Raw genomic sequence first — 21,720 nt, forward strand, 5'->3', positions numbered from 1 at the left:
ATTCATCACTTAGGCGAACATAGTTGCGCTTATGATAAGTCAAGGTACATACATGAAAATATTAAATTTTTACGAAAGAAGAAATAAAAAGATGTATATAATTGGGTATTTGACAAATTTTCGTAAAGTACTTTAAAATGTTCTAGAGTCACTAAAGATACGCTTGAATATATTTTTTTTTTATATTTAGAGCCATTTTAATAGCCAAAAGACAGTTTTAATAAATACACTTCGTGTTTCCCGCTGAAACGCTAAGTCACGTGACAAATAAAGGGCGTGACGTCATGATGTAATAGTCTTAATGTAAACAATACGTGAGATACCTTTATTATTCAAGATTCTTTAAAAAAATGGCTTCAAAGTCCTATAGAATATGTGCCGTTCCTTTGTGTCAAAATACATGTATCAAAAGCCCTTCTAAATTATTTATTCACGTGCAATTAATTATTAATTATTTATTCTAAATTATTTTTTATTGCATGTGCCTTAATAAATTTACAAGGCTCCTTAATTAAAAACATTTGATGAATAAAAACAACATTTAGAATAAAATGTTTTATTTTTCTATATTAAGTTATAAAATATATTTTTACAATAGATTGTAAACGTTATTCTTCCAAAACTTTACAACTTTAGATAAAATATCATTTACTTTGATCTCATCATACTCTATTGGTATTACATGGACTTTATTATTCTTTTCAAATTCCCAATCTGCCACACAAAATAAACCTTTTTTTAAATTACTCACATACATTTGCAAAAGAACTTGGGCTGCAAACTTTTCTGTTATTGTGTTGTTACATATATAAGATATAAAACTTTTTTGGCTTGTTGGACATTTAATTTCAATAATTGTGTCACCCTTTAAAATACCATCTGGTGATGCAGCTACCATTGGGAATTTTTGGCTGATAATTAAACCACATTCTGCAATCTTGCCATATTTTTTTTCCAACTCCTTTCTTACTACTTCTTCTAATGATTTTCCTCTTTTCATGGCTGGAGTATCTGGTACTTTAGCTCCCATTATTAAGGCAACCAAGGACCCATCAGTTGTTTTGCATCGTGAAACATCAAATGCTTTTGATGCTGTTATTCTAGCATACCTGAAAATAATACAATATTTTTAAAATGTTAAACTAGTGACTGCCTGGTGGCCACATATACATTTATATCTTCACTAGGATGCCCTGTAGAATGGGTGCCCAACACTTATGACTGTTAACTCAAACATCAAAGACTAGTAAAGCTACAAGACTAATTTAGATTTTGACATTGCATCTCACATGGAAACATATAATTCCAATATATATTACTCTAAGACAGCATTTTCCAACCTTTCTTAGCTGTGGACCACTAAATGAGCAAAGATGATCACCACAGACCTCCTTAAATGTCATTAAAATGCCTCTTTTTAAGCACAACCTGAAACTTCATATAACATTAGCATTGAAATCAGCCGACTCAAGATATGTCCACAGACCAGGTTGGGAATTTTGCTCTAGAACATTGATTTTAAATGATATCTTATTAGTTCAATCATTACAGTATCAAATCACATTTCAAAGGGCAACATCACATTTAAAATACTATCAAATACCTATAAATAAATAATACCTTAACTCATGCCATGCTTGAATTTTGTGTTGTGCTCGAGTCAGACTTTCCACAAAATTTATATTTTCTTGTGTAAAAATATCATTAATTTTGGCTTAAAATGTTTCACAGTTACTTCCTTTCTTATGTTTGATGCTTAAATAATGCATTGAGAACTGAAGAATGTCGGGCACTTTGTAATCAGCTTGATGTTTTAGGATTTGAGCTGTACATAAATTCCTTCTTTTGCTTTCAACCAAAAAATCCTCTAAAACTACATCACCAAACTCTTTACATGTTGAAGAAGAATTTCCCTTCATTTCTTTAATTGTTGTGTACTTCAAGGTGCTTCCTACTTTTGCTAACTTTGATTTTTTCCAATAACATTTTATTGATGTACATGGTGGTTCCTCACTCCTCCGATGTGCCCACATAAGGAAAGCTACCGCGTGTTTACATCCTCCTTGTGAAGCAGGGCAGTTATGGCACTGGACACTTATAACTATGCCCTCTTTTTCTTCTACTACCAAGCTCACAGAATATGATGGACATCGGACTTTGTGCTCAGGACATATTTTACATTTCACAGTGCACAAAGTCGCGTCACGCTTCAATTGGACGTACCCAATGGCATCATCACCATACGACTGTCTTGATGATCTGTAAAAATAGAAATAAAGCATCACAGATAGCCACAATACGAGAAACTTTTCGTTGAAAAGATTTTACACGAATAACAGGTACTTAATCAGAGTAAGATTCCTCATAAGTTAAGATTTTATTGGTAACGTAATAATATATTATTTATATTTATAGTCTACAAAGTAAACATGTACCTATCATATGCATGATACAAAGGTTATTTTATAGCAAAAAATATAAGGCTAAGTACATAAATCAAACTGTAATCTATTGTGAATTGAACTAAATATCAGAAAAGGATAGTTTTATACTTACAATGAAGTTTTCACGTTCCTAAATTCTGCAGAACAAAAGTCCGGGTTTGAGGCAAAGAAATTTGCGATCATAAAAGAATCAATTTTTGGCAAATTTGCACTGTCAGCTTTAATAAAACCAATTTCCATGTTTTTTCCGGTAAAGTGCACTTTGGACACGAAATAATCAAATAAATATTAATGAAATCTGAGAATAAAACGCGCCAAAATCTTTTTCGGAATGACAAGACCAATGGACAACACAGTACATATAATACATCGTGACGTCACGTTCTCTAGTCTTGGTCGCTTGAGCCGTTTCTTGTAAATGCTGCACAGATTCAAAAAGTCTTATTTTTATTTAGGAAAATAAAATATTTAGTAATTTTTATTTGTAATTTAAGTCAAATATTCTTAATTAACACCTTAAATTCTATAATTTTCAATACCAACTTTATTTATTTCTTCACTATGTCAAATACCCAATTGCATAACTTTCTATAACAAAAATATTTGTATCCAATTTTAATGTGCCTCTCGCCTATTTAACATTAACTGATAACTTCCCACAGAACCTGCTCTCTTCGAGTGACAACTTATCTTCTACCTGACTGACCAGCGTCCATTTACACGAAACTTTAATGTTAAGAGTAATTACCGCGGACGAGAGTTTCCGGAATATTCCAGAATGCACTGCAATTTGAGACGATTGTTATATCAATATGGAAATGTAAAACTTTTTGAATAACCATTATTAATTGATACGATTCTACGTTTGTTTCCCTAGCGTCCATTCCACATGCAATGACTAAATATAAAGTCCACATGTCACTTAAAGCTATTGGCCAAATATAAGATGATCAAATTGACAAGTCACATTGTTATTTGTTAGTTATGCTTCCTAATAAATTCATATCAATAATTTATCTATTAGTGCGGTTATTGCGAAACCGTCCCCTCAGATATTGTTTCATCATAATAAGTGATTACCTCATACTTTATTGATTCATATTTTTGAAGATTACTACACTAAGTTTTCAAAGTTTTGTTGGATAGTCGACAAAGTCTCCAGAATTGAGAAGTCAATACGTGCGGTGCTCGGCATGCGGCACACACGACCTGTATTATAAATAATGTGGTCTCGTGTCGGTTGCATAAAATATGTCGATGTACGAGCTCGCTCTGCGGCCACGTTGTTTATTCACAAAGAAAGTGCATCATGCTCCCTACCGTATTTACAACCAGCTTTATTAGTTTATTTTAGCTGGATACCATATTGGTTGGAATTTTTAAAGTTTCTGTATTGATGATAACTACTTTAGTATTTCATTAAAACGTGGTCACTAAATGCCATCACCGACCATGTAAGGCAGTAACTCACCTCCAAGTATGCAAAATTACGAAGCATTGGGTAAAAATACTTCATTGTATTTAACTCCCTGGTACATTACATGTGATGAGACCCACAATGCCCAATAACTACATTTACAAAGATTCTATTAGTACTTATTTTTTACAAACGTTTTATACATTTGTTAGTGAAACTGTTCGGATATTTGTTTGACTTCTTATCTCTTAACGGTGCACAGAAGGAATTTTATCCCGGCAGAGAGTTTCATGACGTTGTGTCGGCGAGCAAAAGCTTCTGGTACAACGTAGTGTATTCAACAGCACAGAATCTGACAGCAAAATATCAATGGCACGTTATGAAAGTTGCGCACACAAACTTCCACATTTAAATCTAGTTCCAAGGAGATAACGGCTATCATGCGCAGTGGAGCGCTGACCGCATACGAGTGGAACTTTTCACAAGTTTGATGCAGCGAATAAAGTTGGAACGACAGGGGAGGCTTGTATCTGCCTGGACCAAGTGACTTACTGCTGAGATTCTGGAAAAGGTTCTGGTATGGTTTCGTAATATAGACTCGAAATAATTCTAGGACGTCTCCGTCTGACTCCGTCAACTTTTGCTAAAACCCGACACAAAATGTGCAAGGATCTGCCAAAAATATTATGTCATTTCGTTCGTTATTCAAATAAAAAACATATAATACTAAGTATAAATTTCTCACACAATCCCGCCATGCTGAGAAACACAACATTACGAGCCCTCATTATCCCGTAGTCCAGATTCGCCATCAAATTTAATAAGTCTGGTCAAATATCGCTTCGCATTAGCCGGGGTCGCTAGACACTTGCCGAGTGGGGCGGCGCGTATAAAATTTGCTCAGTATTAATATTTGGTGCGGTGTGCGGCGGACTATATCGTAAACTTGATTTACACCGGCCCCGGACTGTAAGCCCACAGTATCGCTCGTGTAGTAAAAGCACTGATAAATATTAAATGATAATGTTTCACTGAAATATATACTGTTATTTTATAGCGGTGTGTAGTTTCAGAAACTAGGCTACTATTGTAGTAATGCCACGCGAAAGTAGTGCTTAAAGACGAATAGGTCGACTGAAATGATGATAATATTTCATTTATTGTAATAGATTTTTGTAAACGAGAATCAATCTGATACTTGTCACTGCTTATAAAAACCAATGAAGACGAAGTTATTTGAAACATACTAATTTAAATTTGTCATATAATATTCATTTTTAAAATATTTAAGAATGTTTTTCTCAATATAATTTATAGTTAATTAATTATAATAATATAATAATAATATCAGCCCTGTATTATATACTTGCCCACTGCTGAGCACGGGCCTCCTCTACTACTGAGAGGGATTAAGGCCTTAGTCCACCACGCTGGCCTAGTGCGGATTGGTAGACTTCACACACCTTCGAAATTCCTATAGAGAACTTCTCAGATGTGCAGGTTTCCTCACGATGTTTTCCTTCACCGTTAAAGCGAACGATAAATTCACAAAGAATACACACATGATTTTTTAGAAAAGTCAGAGGTGTGTGCCCTTGGGATTTGAACCTGCGGACATTCGTCTCGGCAGTCCGTTCCACACCCAACTAGGCTATCGCCGCTTGTTAATTAATTAATCTGTGGTCAATAATATTGGTGTGACAGTTTCTGTAACTATTTATATTTATTATTATATTTAACATACTTATAAGTCTATTCACTGATCCCTAAAAAATTAATTAAAAAAAAAGAGTCATTATTGGTGACTATAGGATTGTTTCGATCAAACTCAGAGTGACGTTATGCACTATCTACTTTTACAGAATTCTGGCTGTATGTTCTCGATAAGGACATCGTATCATCTTAAATCAGATATTATTGTATTACTAGCGTTACTGATGGTAGTTCCACTGGCGGCCTCATTAGGTAAGGGCTATGAATGCAAACTGGTGTTTTTGTTAGCGCCGCACCACTAGCGAGTACTCGCGCCGCACTCGCCGTACTCGCCGGTAATTGTAACCAAATGCTACATATTATACCACTCCAACACTTTCCTGCAACCGTTTCATTCACTATACTTGATGTTAAATTCATTGAGCCTTGGAACACTAATTAATTAAAGCACCTTTAATAATATAATTGACAGCCACAGTGTGCATACGTGGTACACATGTTTATGTGCATGACGAACAATTGCGTACTACTTGAGTCTGTTTTATATTATGAATGTATATGGTTAGGAACTGAAGTGCTTTATATTAAAATAAATAGAAATATCACTGACTACAGAAATACTTTCATTGATATCTCATCAACCAACCGCCTTATATGATTGTAAATAACTAACTACCCACTGCCTCGGTTTGTCAAACTGTCAGCGTTTTTATAGCAAAAGGTATCACAAATACCCTTACTAGTATTAGTATATTTTTGTCCTAACATTATAATTAATTGTTTAATTATGTCGTCAATATAACAATAATTACTATCCAAAGATTTGTGATCATGACATCGTATACATCATTATGTCATAGAGCCTATCTGAATCAATATGTAACATTATATTAGAATATTTAAACTTAATTGCGAATATAATGTAGTGTGTTATTTGTCTTCTCCACTACGCTAACATTTATCAATATATTTTGCCTTTGTGTTTGTACAAGGTATTTGAATATTAATGTAAACCTAATAAGGAATTCATACCTTCTAATTATAATTGTAAATTATATTAACTGAGTGGATAGAATATCTTTAGAGGTGGTCCTGTAGTAAATTTAATGTAGCTTATGGTGATGATGACGATTCTGACGGCCAGACGGCGAAAATGTGTTGTGTGCTTGTTTTTACCTATTTATTTATAGCTTAATAGTATCAGATGGAAACTGTGCATACGACATAAATGCCGCATGCGTCTAACCACACCGTTGCTTGTAGCACATTAAAAACAGACAAATGTTTCGAACGACAGGCCGAGCAGAAGGAAAAGCGATTTTCGTACGACACCGCTATTATATTTCGGTATATCGTTACAAATTAATATTTTAATTCGTGAGAATTCCTACCCAATACAATATTAGCGAAGGGAGACCCTTGCACCGCTTGTCGGTAAAGTTATTCCGGGCTACAGTATAAGAGGCATAATAAAATAAGAGTTCATTAATTCGCAGTCACAGCCCCCGCACGAGGGCATGTTTAATTGGCAATTTTGGCATGAGGCCGGCAATTAGCGCGGTATCTCTGGCCGTTATGTACTTTTACTAATTGTGGTCATTGCAGCCGACGCTACCTTTTTATTGATATGATATTTTTTTGTGACATGGCAGTAATTTTAAGTAAATTACGACGTCCAACTTTTAGGTGTTTCATATTGATACGCTTATTTATTATTGAGTGTATTGTTGTTATTATTTTTGGTCTAGATTTTTAATAACATTTTTTACATATACGTACTCAACCACTTCATAGTTGTAATGCTAGAGATGTTTAAATACCAAAACTACTCATAAAACTAGAAGCTTCATTAGTTACCGTAGTGTTCTGAGTGTTTGAAATTTCGGATTGAAACTTCGTACTTTACCCACACAAACGTCCTGAGCTGCTCATAACAAGTTATGTGGCTATACATATACACATTGCACACTAATTTGGCGTATTAATGTGCTTTAGGAACGTGAGAGGGGCACGGGCGCACGCAGCGCCTACTCGCTTAATTAAAAAGAAACAAGCAGCTCGCCGCCGGGGCCCGTATCACCGTTTACTTTGCCCCCCACCGCCCTCCGCCTCGGGCACTCCGGCCTCTATTTCTTTATTTACCAGGCACCGTGAGTAGGGTTGCCAATGGTGACCAAAAAAAATACGTTAATAGATAATAAACGATACCAATGAGACATTTCATGTACTATAATGATTATTTAAAATCTAAATGTCTTTACAGCTTTATTCTATTTTCTTATTTAATTACTAATAAAAATAATAAATAATTAATTTATTTAGTAATAATTAATCGCCGTAAGTCCTCCTGAGAAAAATCTTCCTTAAATTCGGGAAATATATCCCACTGCATACTTTCCGTATTAAAAAGTTGTTTATATTATAATTTTGTTAACCCTGGCTCCTGAGCATGGTCTATATATTCACTATTCACTCTTTTTTTCAGTCGTATATGAATACCTACCATACTATATCTGCTTTTGTATTATAAAGCAGTGAAAAGTTTTATGTAGAGCAAAAATATTTTAATTGCATCATGCATGGCAACCCTAACGTTAGCTGCCTTTTATTCTCGCTTTCGACATTTTGTTTTGTTATTTTTTAATTGCTTTTAAGTTGGCTACGAATTGATTTTGAACGACGTTTTGTGACGTCATGCGATCATTTCACTCAATGGATTTCGCGCGGTGGTTTTAAAATGGCTTAATAGTTACAAATGTTACTACAAAAATCATTTGATGGTGCGGGTTCACTTAGAGCCCACAATAGAAGAGTCATGAGTATATTTTCTTTGAACAATGGAAAGGTCTTATACGATCTGATTGACAACAAAGCACAACAGTAGAGCCGCATCAGTTTTCAGCGAGCCTGGCCGGTTCATTCAGTTCGTAAATTGCCTCGTGCCATGGTTTCGCTCGTCAGCTTGACTTGTCCTTTGTTTGACTATTGTTTTCATTTTGTTTGCGTTTATGAGCCGCGCTGCGAGTGACGTGACCTCAATGCTACTGTATCACAACGGGTTACCGGTTAATTAGTCTTGTTCACGAGACCTGCAGGGACGTTCTCGTTGATTGTGATTTAAATTTGTTTTATATGAGAGTCAGTCTGTTGATACAACTGCTTTGTCTATATCTCTTGTTGTATCTGAGTTTACGGCTCTAAGACTTAACATCTATTAATGAAGAATGAGTGTAGGGCATTCCCATGCAGCAATTAGTGATTCAAATTTTTAATGTTTCTACTAGATATTTATGGGTCTGTATGGTGGTCACAATAAGTCGAGATCTCATTACCGACCTCTCATCTTATCATTCGATCATACTAAAAAGTGCAAAACAAAATACTTTAACTCTATTTACTTGCAAAACTTTATAATACCAACAAATTCCCATACATTTTCATAATGTAATCCGGGGCTACAAAAGTGTGGTAATCATTAAAGTGGAATGAAAGAAAAATATGAATATTTCCGCGCGGCGCGGCGGTGCGAAGTGTCGTCGGCAAGCTGTTTGAGGAGCGCGCGAGCTGCGCCGCTCGGCTTTAAAGCATCATATACATGAGTATCTCGCGCGGCGGTTATATCACGTATTTTTTTTACACATACACAGAGAGACACACTGACGCCTTCTACACCTGAAGGTTATGTAGAGTCACAATTAGTGTAGTGTGTACCTACTTTTCCCCGGGTGTACTCCGTCCCATGATGTGGTAGTATGTGAGTCTACCATCATATCAAGCGCAAATTTTAAACTCTAAGCTGATACTGAGCATCTATATTTTTTATTGTCTTCTCGTAACCACTGAAAATAAATAAATGAAAGTACGCATCAACCCACAATCTACTTGGCCTCAAAAAAATGTTATTTGGAGTATGATACTGTCTTGCGAGAATATTATGTTATGAATGTTCGGCTTAAAATATATTATTTGGTCATAATGACTTTGATACGGTTTTCATTATTTTAATTCTTAAATAAATGATTTTCTAAGTTTTCATTACTTTTACATTATCAGTACTCCGCATTAATAGAAAGAAGCTTGCCGAGCCGTGAGTGCATCAGTTCCACCTACGAAGTCTTCGGACCCGTACGTTACCTCATCTATACATTAACAGCTCAAATTCCCTCCACGTTTCGAGGCGTGTGTAGTGAAAGCCTTCGCTAGTTGCGAGCGCTCGGGACGCTCGCAGCGTTTTCGAACAAGAGGCTTGCGAGCACGTGTCTCAGTATTTGCATATTTTGATGGGTCTGTAGTCGAGGCCGGGGGGCGGCTTCATTACACAAATTGTCTGAAACGAGAGCACTATCTGAAACGGAATCACGCTTACGTTCATGGACGATAATCTTTTAAATCTTTAAATGTAATGTAGGTAATGATAGTATTCATGCGAGGAGAGTTAAACGGCTTATAGGCTCTAGGGCGGTTGCATAAAGTAAAAATGTTAAAAAAAGCTAGCATTATTATTGTATTATTATTTACTTTTAATGTTAGTACTTATACGATAAGTTTGCTAAGTAGCACCGCTAAGGATCGTATTTTATGGAATCTTCGCCATTGAGGGGCTGTTGACAGTTTCTATATGAATGAGGTGTTCTACTGAACGTATTGGCTGGCAGAAAGCCGTCGTGAGCGTACAGTTTTCTTGCGTTTCACTTGGTTAATAAAAGCTGGAGAGCTCAAAATATTCTTTGACTTCCTAATCTTTTAAGGCGCTACAAGGTTGGTAATAAATGTGGAGTTCTTCTACCTGTAACATTCACATCTGATAAGTTTGCATTTGACTCTCTTAAGCTTACACCAGGAGAACGTACGTTTGAAACTGAGATGACTAGAAGACTAATAGTAGTTTCATATTTCAACCTAATATTATTATTTTATTTATGTAAAAACAGAGTTCAAAATGGCAATGGATTAAATCTTTAATCTACCACACCGGTACAGCATTAGTTAACAAAACAAAAACCATCCGTTTCGCTCCCACACATGTAATTTGAGTGCAGTACAAAAATTAACAAGTGATATCATGTCAATTAAAATAAAACATGTAATTAAATGCCGCTACCTGCTCGTAACGTAGTCGCTCCACCAATTACTGAATAAATTGGACCCCCGCCCGGGGCGAGAGCAAACGTATAATTTACACGTAAGCGTTTGTACTTCACAATTTGTACCGAAGGAAGCCGTGTTAATAATTAAACTGTATTACCGCGACCCAACACGTAACAAAGTTAAGTAGCCACTTACTAGCCGCCCTCTCCGCCGCCATCGATCGATTCGCACTAGATACAATATTTTAGCTCGGTCGCGTAGCCAGTTTCGTAGTAAGCTACGAAATATTGTAGACAGTAGATACGTAGTACGTATGTACGTTACTAAGTAACTGTGTAGCAGATAAATATCGGAGACGTAGCACGTAGAAAATAAATAATCGCGTAGAAGATAAGCCTTTGCCACAGTACAATGAAACAGACAAAAATTGAGGTCCGTTTTGAACTTTTTGTGGTTTTGCGTCAGAAATATAAACTGAATGTGCTTTTTGTGTGAATTTATATGACGGTGTTACAAGAAAAAAGTTTAAATTGTTTTTTAGTATGCCGTCTGATGCAGCAGCCGATACGTAGCCTGGTGGCTGATAGTCGATAATTATAGTTAGTTCCCGGGCACCGATTACGGCGCAATCCCACCGGCCTCATAGGCTATTTTCTGTACGAGCTCCATTCCGCTCGTTTTATTCAATGCGGGTTCATTATGGCCGGTAAATAGGTATAATTAAAATTACGTGAGCTTATATTCAAATTTACCGGAATAATTAACGGTATTGTTCACTCTCGGTTGGAAACTAGCTTATAACGCGTAAATGTATGCAAATTTAACTGTTGTTTTGTCGTTTACGGAAAACGTAATGTAATATCGGGAATTTGTAATTTTATAACATAAATAAGGTAGAATGTACTGGCCGTTACAGGAATTACCGATAGTGGAAAGCTGATTCTGTTTTTAGGTTATTCCGGTACTTATTCTGTTTCTGGGAATGTTTATTTCAGGTGTATTCACCTGTAATTAATCTTACTAAATCTGGATGAAAATAGAAATGGGATAGAAACGTAGCCATTCGAATACTGAGCTCTAATTTCGATCATCCGATAGGTATCGATCATATTTGAAGTTGAGAAAACAAACTTTTTTTAATTGAAACACTTTTGATTGCTAACCTGTAAATCAAACAGACCTCATCGGTGCCAGTTTATGACTTATTGAGTCGAACTTTACCACAAGAAATGCAAAAAATAACTTGTAATCTGAGGTAAACGGAAGTTATGAAATTTACGAGGTAACCGCGCCGCGTAAATCTTCGGCGAGGGAGAGCTGTTAGCGACTCATCAAACTACCGTCTCGTTCCTCCGAGTTTATTTATTTGTCATTAGAGGCGTACAATGTGTCCACTAGTGAATGTAGATCGATAAACAGAACCAATTTTACGCAAATATAATATAAAAAATGTTATAATGACTTCACTTTATTCATGGCTATTTATTTGTCGTTAGACGTCTTTACATTATTTATTGAATACAAATTATTTTACCTTACATGTAGTAACCTAAGTATGTACACATGAAGGATTATTCTAATGTCAATATTGGTAAATGAAAAGTAAGGGGCAGACTAATATTTTTTGTACTGATATAAGCCTTTTGCTAGCTAACAGATGAAGTTTGGCTTCTATAGATTTTCTTTGTCGCCTTCTATCTAATCCAACTAGGTAGTGTAGGCAACTCTGTTTCAAGCATCTTCTAGAAATTATATGGAATTTTTTTACTACTTGCTTTTGTAGGATATACTTTTTATACGCCCTGATAGCGATCACCGTACACAAGGTATTAAAACCCGCCATAGTGGATCACGTCAGTGTATCGCGTCCCGGGATCAGCCTGTATATATCCTGTTCAAACAGGCCGGCATAATTATGTCGACTGGCGAAGGATAATCATTTCTCGTCAGTTGACACCTTTTTTGGACTCCACTCCACATAATCAGCTGCAGTGTGGTCACTGTAGCGTGCCCGGATAAAAAGGACGGGCTATTCGGGCAAGTTCTGTAAGAAAACTCTGGTACCCATATTAGAAAAAAAACCAACGCCTTTTCGTTCCACAAACCATGTGTAGTGTGTACTGTCATCAGACTAAACAGGCGATAAAATTTGGTTTTAAAAAATAAATCTGAAGCTTAAGTATTTAGGATGCCAAGACTAACAGGATAGACTTTGATAATAACATGTATTAAAAGCTTAACAATGGTATAATCTATTGAAGCATTAATATTTACGATTAGATGATTACACCTTTGTTATCTCGTTAATACTTAATATTAATTCTGGAAAACAACTTTTTGGGTTATAATTATGTCAAAAAACTTTTAAAAATTTTGTATATAATGTGTACTCGCTTATAGCCTGTTTTCTGTGTCATAAATAAAAAAAAGTATTTCGTGCATTATTAGGAAAATTTAAGATCGTGTCTGAAGTTATAGCTTCATGTATGACGAAGCCTAAGCCGATTATCGGCTATGCTGGTATTAAGTGGACTTTTCCGACCGACTGTCTCTTCACTTTTGTCATTGGCGAAAGTTTAATCCATTTAGAAAAGGGTTGTTACACGACCTTTACCTCTTTATTTAAGTACGTAACTAAGTAGGTAACTTTCCCTCTCAATACCATTGTTCAGAATTGGATATTTTTATCCGTAATCCGCGTGTAATCAGGGTGGCTATGCCGAATATCGATATGAACATTAAAACATAGACAAGTATGGTATTCCACCACATTCATAATTTTATAGCAACATCCTATAGCCTAGCATGCAAGCAGGAATAGTAGTTTATGATGGTAGGAAAAATATTTAAATCTTTTATTTTTATTATTTTATTTATTTGGCACAGAAACAATGTACAAATTACATGGTTCACTAACTTAAAATATTCAACAAAACAATTTTTAAATTTGCGCAATGATAAAACCCCGCGAACAACATTCGAAGACACTAATATTTTAAACTATTTAATTTTAAGTTTTTTTTTCGTTATGATTATGTCACTACCAAGTTTTAAAATAATTGTAAAAGGTATCTAAAAACTTCCACTTTTCGTTATAAACGTTCTCATCACAGTAATATTTATAATTTGTACCATAAATGTAATTGGTTATGTGGAATTTCTAAGTTCGTTTCGAGTCTCGGCATAGCTTCACGAGACGACGTCAAGATTTTTGGGATTATGTTAACATTTGCTTGAAGGCCGGTGAGGATTATTGGGTATTACAGGGATTACACGCGGCCTATCGCTAGGTCTACATCTAAATCTGTTTCGAGCGTCGCGTAGCTCCGAGTACAATAGTGTTAGGGATGTCACTATAATTTACATATATTTGTGTACTATTACATTGCATTTGAAGTCGTAATTATTTACTGGTAAAGGTTATTTTACTGTGTCTTATTTTGTACAAACTAACTATTCGATAATGCGTTAAATTAATATCTCTAGTTGGTTATTTAAAAGTTACAGAATGGTGTTTGTTTATCATGTTTCATGTTGGTACAAATCAATTGTTATATTGCGCAGTGTTAATAAAACAGTGGTGCCAAAAATGCGAATCACATGTTGCTCCTGATATAATATTATCGCGTTCTAACTGCCTACTGAATAAGGCTTTATATAAAGAGCTTACACGACAACCACTTAAAAGTCGTAAAAGGTTTTTTCGCTTTGAAAGCCCATTAGCGAAGCTCGCTGGCAACACACATACCTGGGTGGGTTAAGACTTTGTAGAGATAAGAGAAATAAAAAAATCAGCACGAATTATTTTCTGGAACGATTCCATTGGAATATCTTTTTTATGCAGCTAAGTATAGAGACGAGAAAATTGTTCGCCAAATTAGATGCAAAAACTCTCTGTTTGTGGCCAGCAATATAGATTGCTATAAGTTGATACTACAGAGTATTATAAGTACTTAGACACAACTTAACGACAGAAATCAATACTTAAATATTTCCAGACGAATTTGGAAGATTTAACATCTTGAAGCGATGAGCGCATTTCTTATCTCCATGGCCAGCAACGTATCCACGATTCGTCTGACATTCTAGATGTTATGGCAGGCAGTTCTTTTACCAAAGTGACCCACTTATTCATATCCTTCTATTTAGCTTTTAGTTTCCTTATAATAAAATAGCTCTTATTTATTTTCTCATTAAGTTCAATGTAAAAATAAAAATATATATTCTTCGCCGGTATCGCGGCGGCCTTGGACGAAGGGCGCGGGAAGGGCACCAAATTAAACGAATTTCTTCATGTTCGAAGGTTGGGTAATGAGGTCACGAGCTGGTGTTTGTGAGGCGTGATTTTATATTATATTTATAATTAGTGGATGCAGCAGTTATAATATTAAATTCTTTATTACATTATTAGGTTTTGCTTGCAGTCAAGTTATTGTAAAAAAACTATTTGTAAAGTGCAAATCTCAATGTAATGCGGCGATAGCCATGCGGCGATAGCCTAGTTGGGTATGGAACGGACTGCCGAGACGAATGTCCGCAGGTTCAAATGCCAAGGGCACACGCCTCTGACTTTTCTAAAATCATGTGTGTATTCTTTGTGAATTTGTCGTTCGCTTTAACGGTGAAGGAAAACATCGTGAGGAAACCTGCACATCTGAGAAGTTCTCTGTAGGAATTTCGAAGGTGTGTGAAGTCTACTAATCCGCACTAGACCAGCGTGGTAGACTAATTCCTAATCCCTCTCAGTAGTAGAGGAGGCCCGTGCTCAGCAGTGGGCAAGTATATAATACAGGGCTGATATTATTATATTATTAAATCTCAATGAACTGCATTGTTCGGATATCCCGTTTTTTCAATCTGTTGAACGAAAATCATTCATATCCTTTCAACAGTTTGTGCTAGATTGCCTAATGACCATAGGCTTTGGGAGTGTTTAACATCATAATTGTTACCCCTTCAGAAATGTAAGCACGTAGTTATTAATTTATGTTTCAATACGGATCAATTAGTTATAACACGGAGTTATAATACATAGCAACTGGCAGGTGAACCTCACCTTTCTACGTATTCAATTTCATATTTATTGGATCGGCGGCGAGTCCTTTGAGCCGTAATCCGCGAGCCGATTCGCAACTCCTTGATCTTCTGCGCATTAAATATTAAATAACGAGTTGTTTTTGTGACGAGGAATTCTTGTTTTTGTTTCAAGTATTTGGAATTCCTTCCGTTTGTTTTGGTAATCTTTTTTGTTTCTAATTTACCGGTTGGGATTGTTTATGGTTCGCCTTATTTGGGTCGCTGTCTGTTTTTATTATTGTATTTTTAATTAGCAACATTTTTTTATCAAAAGCAAAGGATGAATTTGACAGTTATATTTTTTTCTAAAAAATACTCCCGACAGTACCAAGTCGTGGCAGTTTGACCTTACACTAGGGACCAATCTTTTCTTTGATAGTTTTCCTATATCGTTAAGATCAGAAAAAAAACCTGCAGATCTTAGTAGGTCGACGGTATCTTTGTGTAATGGTGCAAACAGCCTCAATCAAGATCTGCGAATTAAAAGCACTTTTTATCGAACTTTTACGGCTGAAATTTAATTTATGTTAAAGGTTCATTAATACTGGAGTAATTAAAATGTTTCGTCTTGAAAGGAAGTTTTAAAATTGTAATTAGCTTTTAGGTTAATTATTTTTTAATTACTTCTTTCATTCATCAGATTCATTTTACGAACAAGATGAAGCATTAGGCGATAATTAAGACGCTAGAGGTGAGGCTAATGTTTGGACACAGAGGGCAAGAGGTTATTATGTTCTGTATTATTAGGAAAAAACCTCTTATCGATGGAGAAAATGAATAAAAGTAACATATTGTTAACTATAATTTCATAATCCATGTTTGTGTAGGAAGGTATAAGCGTCTTAAGTGTTTTTAAAAGTTATTATAGTTAGTTAGTTAGTTCGCTTTATAGATTTCCCGGCTTTTGTTCCTAGCTTTGTTTGCGTATCATTTCCCGAAATAAAAGTAATCTAATGCAGATTTGAGAAAAAGAAATTCCTTATGTTAATATGCGTGAAAGATACATTTATTTCAGCTGTCTAGCCTTTAAATTCAAGCAACCATCTCCACAAACTTACCCTTTTATATTACGAAGTGGGATTCTCGTTACCATACGGTTTCAATTGGGGTCCCTAAATGTGAATAACGAAGGCTGCTTTTCATAAAAGTGACCTTGAGGAGGAGGAAAGGGACGTGACCTTGTCATGAGCACCGTCGAGGTACTAGGAGCGGTCAAGGTCTCCCTCGATATAAATCGTAGTGGATGGATTGCACCCGAGTATTTGTACGGTTGTGTGAGATACATAAGTCATCATACATTAGATGTTAAACTTTTGAGAATATAAAAATTATGCAAGGATCGGTTATTATGCTCTTTAGAGAATAGGAAGGACGATTTCTAAAAAAGGGGGTCTGTTCCGATCTTTCGTGCCCACATAATGAACACACCTCACCGTAATATTTTTATGATTAATGCATTGGCGCCGTACGTATACATCTATGCATCAATGTTTTATCCCGTTTAAGTCTATTTATCCCGTTAAAATATATCTAACACAAACAAACTTACTTGTTAATGTTAACTTACATGTCTTTCTTTCTCCATCCATGAGTAACATATGTAAATATAACCTATGAATTGTATTGGAAGATGAGATTTTTTTTCGATAATAAGAAAACTATTCATAAGATAGAATACAAATTTTATTAATAAAACAAGGATTATAATAAAGTAGGTAATTTTTTAACATTTTTTAATCTATAACTATATAATATTGGTACTTATGTATTGAGAAATATGGATAACCACTGGTGGTGTTTTTGTACACATTTATTTATCATAATCCATCGACATGAAAGTCGATTTATATTTAACTTTTGTTTTGAATATTGTTGTTGTTAACTGGGTGAAAAACAATTTCTGGAATAATACCTATGAAACCAATATAAAATATTGCCAAAATTATACTTACTGAATATGTTCTATCAATGTAAATTTATATTACTGGAACATTTTTTAACATTTCCGTAGTTTACAATGACCCCTTATAAGTAAACTTACGCACTAATAAACTTTACTATTTTGGGGAAAGGGGAGTTCGCAATTATTTGGGTCATATAACATCGCACAATGTAAGTACGACCAGATCCCAGAACAGTGTGACGTTTCCTTCATTGCTGTCACGTCGCAATGGGATGACAGCGCTGTAGCGTGACGCGCCGCAGGCCACGTCCCGCGTCCCGCGCGCTGCGTCTCACACCCAACGCAACGTGATGAGGGTGCGCCGCAACACGTCATTATCTGCCTTCACGCTGTTCTGGGACGCTTTGCCTTAACGTTTTGATTGCTGCTTATTTATATTTTGAAGAAATTACTTGCAAAAATATAAAAATCGCAACTTGAATTTAAATTAAATGCTATTTTGTGAGTGCGTCGACCTGCGAACAAATTTTAAAAGATGAAACACGTAGTCAGAAAAAATACGTTTTCACAACGTGATATTAAATAAGTAAATCATATTTTCGCAATTTTATTTAAATTCGTTGATATATTTTGTATTCCAAACATTTGAAATGTTATACATACATTAGTAACAACGCAACATTAGCCTATACGGGTAGCTGAGCTGTGCTCATTTATATATTTCCTATTATTATTAAAATAGTTTTGTCTCCTCAGAGGAACGTTACCACATAGAGCTTAAATAGTATTATTGTTTCATTATCTACCCTCGCCCTTGTGCCCATTCATTTGTAGGCGGTGCAGTATGGTTCCTCCAGCATCTCTATCGCGTCATACTTTCCTCGTATAATCCCCCATACTACATCCATCTTTCTTAAAGCCTTCCCCCTTCGTTCCATTAGCATTCACATTCATTGCCTTCACACCCTCAGATATATCTTCTTTCCCATAATGTCTACACCAAGACACATGGTTTCTGTCAGTTAATCTACCATTACTATTTTAAATTCTCACTAACATGCTCATTGCCCGTTAGATGTTATCGAGGCTATAATACGTGTCTTTATTACAGCAGGTGCCCGCAGGCAGGGCCGCGCGGCACGCTGCGTTCATAAATTATACTTTATGACTTGCACATTTTACGCCGCTGTAAAACGCAAATATGAATTTTGCTTGCGTTAAAGTTCTAGCATATTTCGTGGGAATTATGGTAAACATTTCCTGCGCGGGAAATTGCGAATAGAAACAGTTTTTGATTGATTTTCAAGTAACGGTGAAGTTAATGTTGAAATTGTTTGCAAGAAAATGAGTTTCAATTTAATATTAGTGAAATTTGCAATAGTTGCTAATATTCCTGGGAAAAGCGCGAGCCTATTAAAAGATGTATAGAAATCGGTTACTGGGAAATTTTAAAAGTAATAGGTTCAATAGGACATTTCGATTTCAATTCAATTCGAATTTCCCATGAGTTTTCCATTGTGTTGCTAGAGCCTTAGAGGTTAAATCGAAGTATCAGTGGGTACTCTTATTACATGTTATAAAATATTCCACACGGTACAGTAATAAATAGGGTTTTAAACCTGTGGCAGATTACGTGGTTTTGTACTACTGGCGGAAATTCCAACTTAGACAACACGACCGTGTCTCTTGTATGAAAAAACTCACAAATAAATGCCCGATTTGAGTGATCGAACACAGAAATTTTCACAGCCTCGGTGCACTACACGAATGAGGCGATTTCCTTTCATGTCATCGTTCAAACCGTTTTGACCCCATTACCTTTAAGAGCACACCATTTAAATACAAATCACAGGAAATCAACATCAATTCTACAAACAAGGTGTTGAGCAAAGCCTCGTTATATAAATCTGAATGTTTACCACAGATTAGAGCAAATACACCAAACACTGGGATAAATCAGGTCGGGGGACGTCGGTGGCTGGCAGGCCGTCGGTCTCGGCGGCACTCAATTCCGACTAAATAAATAAATTAGCATTTTAATTGCATGTTATAAAGCAGAGGCGAGGTGGGAGGGGACTGACGCTCTCTCTGAGGCTTAATTTACGTGGGATAGGAGGTTTGTTCCGTTGCGCCGTGTGACCGCTACTGCGTTTTAAAACGACTTATACCTTATTTTGCTGAGGTAGAGACGAGATGTAGTCGATTTTACTAAAATACTTTGGATGCTAAGTTCAATAGTGCTCTGGGGTTCGTAGGATCCATTGGACAGCTGCTGCTGTCTGATAAAGGATGCAATTGCCTTTATATTTAGAAAATAGATTACAATTTATTTGTTGTAAGTCGAGAACGAATAAAAATAATTATAAATTCAAGTTTGCTGTTACAACTTATAAGATTTTCATTTCAAATATTGTTTTTCAGAAGATCTCAATAAGATTAATATCAATTAAATACTAAAATTCAAATTAAAAAAAAAATGTCTAGAAAATTTTATTTCTTTAATTAACAAATCTTGTGTAATAGAAGCAAAGATCATTGTGGTCGTTGAACGTCCATGGTCGTCTCTTTTGCGTCAAAATTCGGTTTCGAACCACAAGCGTATCATAACCGAATCCGCGCGCGTTCAGTCCGCCGCGCCACTGGGGTTGTCATGTCAGCATTAAATGTGTAAGCACAAATAGCATGAGTTACCGAAGTTAACCGGCGGTATAGATCAAACAGTCCGCGCTGGCGACGAGTTATTTCCGACCCCCGGTTACGTTTAACTGCTCGATCCGGAGCTTAAGCCATAAATCACTTTGCTCCATTGATTTAACACAGTATAAAAGCTTTTCTAAAATCGGAGGTTAGAGAACTACAGATTGTTTTTTATAATAGCACAGCGAAATGTATATTTATCCGAGATGTTTTAGTGGAATAATACATAAGGTAATCACCGCATTGGCATCAAAACTGACCTTAAAAGAAGAATACGAGAATAAATTGGGCCTTCCCAGCATCGTTTATCATATTTATTTATTATTACGGACACGAATAGCGCGATTAGCAGAACAACAATGTAAATAGTTTTGTTTATACTGATAAATAACGGTCTCATATGGTTAATGAAATCGCCGGCGACCAAAAATATACCCCCATTAGTTCTTGGAAATGATTGGTTAATAAGTAGCTGGTCTCATCAATCAGAACCATAATTTGGAATTCAAGCTACCGAATAACTTTGAAAAGTGTGGGTGATGTTAACGAAATTAAATATTACAGCACTTCTAACGATATAATATAGTGATGTGAACAATCATTTGTATTCGACTTCTTCAGAAGCCATTTGCAATCATTTACGGTGCGTTACTGTTATATACATTAGAACATACTGTATGGGTACTTACTCCTTGGTAGTTTTCTATGTTGTCATTGGCGTCTGTCAATGATTAATTACATGCAAAATATAAAAGTTACAATTACAGGACTCGAACTAGAAAACCCAAACACGAAGTCTTAAATCCAGTAGAGTAGGATAACATAATAAAAAATAGTTGTCGCCATCACATATAGACTGCATTAACCTTACAACGATCAGATTCAGTAAAGTCACTTCTTGAAAAGTACCTATATACATTTTCAAAAGTGAAGCCAACGTTTAGTCCAAAAAGACTGAATTAATATTTTGATGTGACGAAGTTGCTCGGAGCTCGAGTGCAGTGTACTCCAGTACGAGTTTATAAATTCATTTAAGTAAATAAAAATGGTCCCTACTGCGCTACATTTGCATTCTAAAGTATCAACTGTTGATTGTTACTCCGCCTGCAGTGTGTTTTGTGCAATTGACTCTTTTTTAATGGTTGATCAATTATAATGTTTTTAAGCTGATAATAGTACTGTGGGTGATATTGATATTATATTACTATTGTGACGTCACTAAGTTATTCATTAACACTACTAAGTAAAATGAAAGGAAAATTACCAATTGTTGAAGTTACAGCCCCCAGCAAGAGATAAACACATAAACTGAACCATGATTCCAGAGAGTAGTGATATAGAGTTGTTTAAGAAAAACTTTAAAAGCCGGTAATGCACTTCAA

At 35.6% G+C, this 21,720-nt stretch overlaps 1 protein-coding gene across 1 annotated transcript; it reads right to left on the minus strand.

Annotated features, from left to right (window-relative positions):
* Nucleotides 1-1,708: 1,708 nt before the first annotated feature.
* On the minus strand, nucleotides 1,709-2,905 carry LOC119189459. The gene is made up of 2 exons (XM_037439062.1): nucleotides 2,557-2,905; nucleotides 1,709-2,259 (listed from the first exon to the last, which is right to left on the minus strand). Exons 1-2 carry the CDS (start codon nucleotides 2,682-2,684, stop codon nucleotides 1,716-1,718), a joined length of 672 nt encoding a protein of 223 aa, XP_037294959.1. The 5' UTR covers nucleotides 2,685-2,905; the 3' UTR covers nucleotides 1,709-1,715.
* Between the last annotated feature and the right edge of the window lie 18,815 nt (nucleotides 2,906-21,720).

Source organism: Manduca sexta, chromosome 16 (genome assembly GCF_014839805.1).
Source record: "Manduca sexta isolate Smith_Timp_Sample1 chromosome 16, JHU_Msex_v1.0, whole genome shotgun sequence".
In the NCBI taxonomy this organism is placed as follows: Eukaryota; Metazoa; Arthropoda; class Insecta; order Lepidoptera; family Sphingidae; genus Manduca; species Manduca sexta.